Source organism: Muntiacus reevesi, chromosome 6, assembly GCF_963930625.1.
Source record: "Muntiacus reevesi chromosome 6, mMunRee1.1, whole genome shotgun sequence".
Lineage (NCBI taxonomy): Eukaryota > Metazoa > Chordata > Mammalia > Artiodactyla > Cervidae > Muntiacus > Muntiacus reevesi.
In genome coordinates, this window is record NC_089254.1 from 51,098,845 (window position 1) to 51,104,844 (window position 6,000).

At 35.0% G+C, this 6,000-nt stretch overlaps 1 protein-coding gene across 9 annotated transcripts in view; it reads right to left on the bottom strand.

The window, feature by feature from the left end:
* The window catches only part of FOXP2 (forkhead box P2), a 632,418-nt gene that overhangs the window by 29,180 nt on the left and 597,238 nt on the right, over positions 1–6,000 (bottom strand). For all 9 annotated transcript variants that reach the window (XM_065939060.1, XM_065939065.1, XM_065939064.1 and 6 more), the window contains one exon: positions 5,208–5,371. In XM_065939060.1, the coding sequence (XP_065795132.1) occupies positions 5,208–5,371 (164 nt within the window). The remainder of the gene's footprint in view (positions 1–5,207; positions 5,372–6,000) is intronic.

Genomic DNA, 6,000 nt, shown 5'->3' on the forward strand with positions numbered 1-6,000 from the left:
TGCATGGTATAATGTCTTAGGGGTTTCATATACTATAATATATCCAAAACATAGTCTCTGTCCTTAAGGGATCTTCCATTAAGTGAGAGATAACTACAAAATGAGCATGTATGTGTGCAAGAACACAGGAGCATTTGCACAAATCACACACACACGCGCGCCCACACATGCACACACACACACTATGCTAGTTACAAATAATGGTATACATAACAATTTCTTCAGAAATACGGAGATGAGTGTAGGTCCTGGCTGCAAAATTACTTGGGAAAGCCTCCTGGAAAACTAGGATGAGACCCTTAAGGAAAGGTAGAATTTAGAAAAGAGAGGAGAATGAAAAGCAGAAAAAGTAGAGAAGAAAGGCAAAGAGTTAAGGCAAAATAAATGTACTAGTTTGGCAAAAGCCTTCATTTAGGACAGTCTAAGCGTAAAAGCCACAGCTGCAGGACGTGTTAAACATGGAACATCAAAATGAAGAACATGGATGATAATTTGGCCCTTTTTCTCTACAAGTAATTTATGAGAAGCACTAAACCATAACTACTCTTCTTTTGTAAAGCTTCAAAACATCTTTTCTATCAACCTCGAGAATACCTCTATATTTTACTATTCTGGAGTTGAATAGAGACGAAGTGAAGAAACAGTTTGTTTCACTGTTTCCTAAATCTAAGGACATTTACATTCTTGGATTCAGCAAGTAAGATATTGATTATTTTCTTAATAAAAATGTTTCAATGATCAATATTTTAGGTATTATTTAATACTATAGGTATATCCAGATGAGCTAAAGCATCCTTTGACAGCACACTATTGAATGTTATAATTTCTGTATCGAAATACATAAAGACATTCTCAAATAGTAACTAGAAAGATATACAATTACAAATATACACATCCTAGATAAGGTAAAGGTAAACAGATGCTGTGACTCCTTCCAAACAAAAACCCCACAAGACTAATTAAGAGAAGCAAGTGGCTCCCTGTAATATGAATGTGCAAAATTAAAGCATGATAAACTGATATTTATATAAATATTAAACCATTATTTTATACATTGTCCATGATCTTCTCAGATATGTCATGGGTGGTTCAATGAATGATTTTTTCTTCAAATGGAGAAAGTATTCAGAGGCTAAATTCCAACACTTTATAATGACACACACATAACACCAGTCTTTATCTGTTTGACCACTGCCTCTAGAAAGTGAGAAATGATTTTGTGATAAACGGTCTTGTTTTTAAACAAGCATTTCTACACAAATCTTTAGAGTTGAAGCAGGAAAAAACAAACAAACTTACAGGTGCTGTTAGATTGAGATTAACCAAGGTGTCTCTATCCAGTTATTCAGTTCTCTCACATTGCAGCTATCTGTTTAATTTTACCTTAAATTTTTCTAAGGCCCTTTCCCCTCCTTTATTCATTTTGGTTAAGCTGAGCGCATCACCTTTTCCCCCTTGAGCCTGTTCTCTCGTGCCCTCTCTTGGTGGGCTTCTAAATTTGCTGTGAAAGTGAAAGGCACTAAGCTGTGTCTGACTCTTTGCGACCCCTTGGACTGTACCATGGATTTCTCCAAGCCAGAATATTGGAGTGGGAAGGAGTTCCCTTCTCCAGAGGAGATAGAACTGGGGTTCCCTGAATTGCAGGCAGATTCTTCACCAGCTGAGCTACCAGGGAAGCCCTTAAAGTTGCTATGGTTTTTCCTAATTTTCCTCTTTGTCCCCAGCATTCAATCAGATGTCTTGTCATGGATTCCTTGCCCTCCATGGGCTGTCTTGCACTTAAGTCACATACTGCATCCTGCAAGGACTCATCTTCAGCTTTGAATCTTCTCCCAACTCCAGAATGTCCTACCTCACATTAGTTTTATTCAGGCATGGTTCACTCAGTACACCTTCAGATTACTCATTCTAAAGCACATCTCTGATTATGTGAAACTCAAGCCCATAACATTAACAGGCTCCATACTGACTAAAACAAACATCATAGCTTGATCTTTAAAGCACTCAACAATCTGGTCTCCTTTCATATATTCTAAATTCTATTTCCCTTTTTACATTCCAAATTCCTGTCAGACCTCATATTCACTGTTCTCCAGACATATGTCATGTGCTCTTACTCTGGGTTGATATTTTTCTATTTGAATTGTTCATTGCCTCCAACCTTAGATTACATCTTATCTCAAACATCTCTTATCTCACTGACTCTGAGGAAGGTGCTCCCTACCATAAACTCCTGTCTTACATTCTTTCACTTTTACGGGATCTGCTTACTTCATGAATTATAAGAGGAGGTGTAAGCAAAAGAAAAGGGACTATCAAGGCAAGTAACCACACAGTTATGGAGTGCCTATAAAAAATGTATCAAAATGCAAAATACTTTTATATTGTTTGTGATCTTCTTTATAGCAATAATGAAGTATTACAGGAAATAATATAAATCAGTAACTCTGAACACAGCACTATGAGGGACACAAGGAACAATTTATTATGTTCCAGGCACTCATTTCATTTTCAAGAATCCAGTGAGGTTCATATTATTACGACTTACCTCACTTTCAGCTGAGAAAGCTGAGGAAAGAACTAAATCTTAGCTATGAAGTGTTAACTCTGGGATTGGAACCCCCACAATCTACCACTGGAGCTCAAATACTAGGTTTCTCTGCCTCTTGCTAACAATTGCATCTGCATAATTTACCTCGCCTTCCCCTCACCAATAACAACAAGGACCATACCATGATTTCATTTCAGGACATATGACTGTGCCATTGAAATGTAAACAAACAGACAGACAGACAAAAAACCTTTCACTTCTGTCTAGCTTTAAAAGAACTTTGAAGTGCATTCAGTTATATGCAGCCAAATTTTGATGAGAGAATTAGATAAAACTTTTTCTTTGTTTTATGATATACATTAAATTCCTTAACATTCTTTATTTCCAAACATCTTAAAATTCTATAAAGATGAAGATATAGAATACTGAAGTGACATTCCATCAATAATATTTGACATCGAATATACAAAATGTTAATGGCAGCAGCAGAAACAGATTCAAAGAGAATGTTAACCAATATTCTGCAAGATAATTAAACACATGATTACAATTTATACAATTTAGGAAAAGACAAAATTTAGTCTTCCTCCAATTTTTGTCTTTTCTGAATCTATTTCCAGTAAGCCAAGGGAAGCTTTCCTTTTATTCTGTATGGAAAAGACACACAAATATTTCTCACATGCATTAATTCATATAAGCATAAAATGTACAATAAATGTGGCAGTACATCGGACATTAAATACTCAATTTTTATATACTGTTTTATACACACTATTTTTTCTGAGATATTTTATAATTAAAGTGTAACTTAATAAAATGAAAAAGTCAAAAACAGCAATGGACAAACAAAAACTACTACTTATCTATCAATGCTGTGATTTAGCCCAATTATTATTTCAGGTTCTAAAATACAGTGTTTAATAAACTATTTTATTGAGTCAGTAATTTTTAAAATTTTAATATTCTTATCATTGGACACAAGTTTTAAAAACCACCTCCCTATATACTCTCTACATAAAATTCACAACAACCCCTACAGATCACATAGGAGCTCAAGGAGTTGCATCAATAGCTTAAACACTGTCATTACAAATACATTTCATTTGTCTGAAATAGGTATTTTTTAAAGAGGGGAAAACATGATCTAACTCTTGTTTGCTCTTTAAAGTTTTACTGTTTTAGCATTTTATACAGGGAGTGAGCATTAGCATACTCAGGAGAATGGCTGAAAGTAAAAGGTCTCAAGCTACCCACTGCATGGCTGAGAGGATAAAGCACGGATATAAAAACTTTTGTCAGATTGCACACTTTCCTCATGTTAAGAGTACTGCTACTCTCAAGAGCATATATTCATGTTCTTTCTACTTCGAGTTTTATTACTTCTTTTGTATTATTTAATACATCTAAAGACACTTCCAAAAGACAAATTTTTCCATTTTGAAAAAGTAATGGTTTGGAACCTGATAAAATACATTAATGTTCACTGTGTGTTTTTCACAAAGGTGATAGAGTAAAAGTGCTATAAAGCAATTAGGCATACAATCTTAAAGACATTAATATGTCAAATAAAATGAGATGTCTAAAAAGTCAACAAAAATAATATCCTGTGAAAGGTCAAATGGAAATAGGCCCCAAGAAAGACCGTATTTCTCTTTCAGGCCTCTGACTAGATATTTAGTGAAAAAATACAGGAAGAGAATATAAGAATGAGAGAAAGTACTGTTCTTACCTCAATAACTTGAAAATAGAAGTAGATGATGTTTAACTCTCAGAAGTATGGACATTAAGTTACAATACATCCTAACTGAATGAATTGTTCAGGATTCAGATTCTAATTTTTCCTCCTGAACTCTAAGTTTTAACAGGGTCCATACTTTTTAGTAAACAAGAAACTGATATGCTTGGCTTATTGAATAAGGCCAGGCATTTTTTCAAGTGTCATACACATTTCTGAAATCCACAATACATCAATTTTTAATACATCTACTCTCTCAGCTCCATTAAAAAGATGGTAGGGGAAAGATTTTAGAGTAATTAATGATATAGTTAGCTGCTAAATATTAATAGGAATCGTAGTCTTGCATAAAATATATAAACCTTGCCAATACAGACGCACCAGTAATTAAAGTTGAATATGTAATTACACTGATTTATAAGACAGGCAAAAAGTTACACTTTACTAGCTTCTATGTAAACTGTGGCTAACAGTTAAACTTTGCATTTTACGGTTTATAAAAACGGGCAATATCTTGACTACAGTTCATAAATGGTTTAGAGACCTGTAATAGTAGTAAAAATTATGACAACTTATTCCATCATGAATATTCTTATTGCACCATACAAAGCAAACTGTGATAATGATCCATAAGATGAAGACTTATCTTAGACACTTCTATACACCCAAGAGAATGTTAGTAGCACTAAGAATTTGTAGAGGACTGCCACTACAATCATTGCAGGACATTGGAGAGAATCTAAAAGCTGTATTAAAACCAATTCTGATACACTTTTTTATATCATGAACCTGGTGAAGTTTAACTCCATTTAAATTTGTATTTTTTACTTATACACCATTCAAAACTTCAGAAGACTACTAAATTTTAGAAGCCTGGGAGTATAGGTTCTTCCCCTTACGGAGTCTGTTAGCCCCACTTACATGTGTGGCTGAGGCGAGCAGCCTGGGCTGCTGTTCCCATTGCTGTCGATATGATCCAGGGAACCATTGAGGTCTTCGTGGACAGCCTGCAGCAGGCCGCTGGAGGCGTTATTGATCAGCCCGGGGTTACTTAGCAAAGGTAAACTGCTCTCTGCCAAGGCAGCCTAGTGAAATGAAGAGGGTGTAAAACAACTTTGGAAATGCCCTTTCAAATAATTTTTAAAACATCTATCTTCTAATGGTTTTCAATTCCGACACAGGTATTTCAGAGGCATTTCAATAAGATGGATGGGAAAGACCAGGGTTCTTAACTGGCAACTTGTGGCAGCAACACCAAGGAAATTAAGTGTGACATTCAAATAGAAACAACTGTTTTCCCAGAGACTTTCTCACTCATGTTTCAGCCTCCCATATAATGAAAGAGTATCCTCACATGAAGCAAAATACCCCAAGATAATATAAGCAGTTGCTCTGCTTTTTAAAAATGACCAGAACTTAACTCAAAATAAAGAAGTCCTGACATTTGCCTCCTCTGCATAAAAATTATATATTATAATTAAACTTTAAAGTTTTTGCCACAAGCACCATGTTCCCCAACACTATGATGTGAAATCATTTATGACAGCCTGGATAAATATTAATGCATAGCCACATGCATTTGCAAAAGCTTCTATCAATCTAGCATTTGCAGAAAAACCGAGTGTTCCAGATTTTGCCACAGGGTGTCCTTCTTGCTTCTTCACATCAAAAGTAGCTTGAATTAGAACCAGTGCTTCCTATAGTACTAGGTACT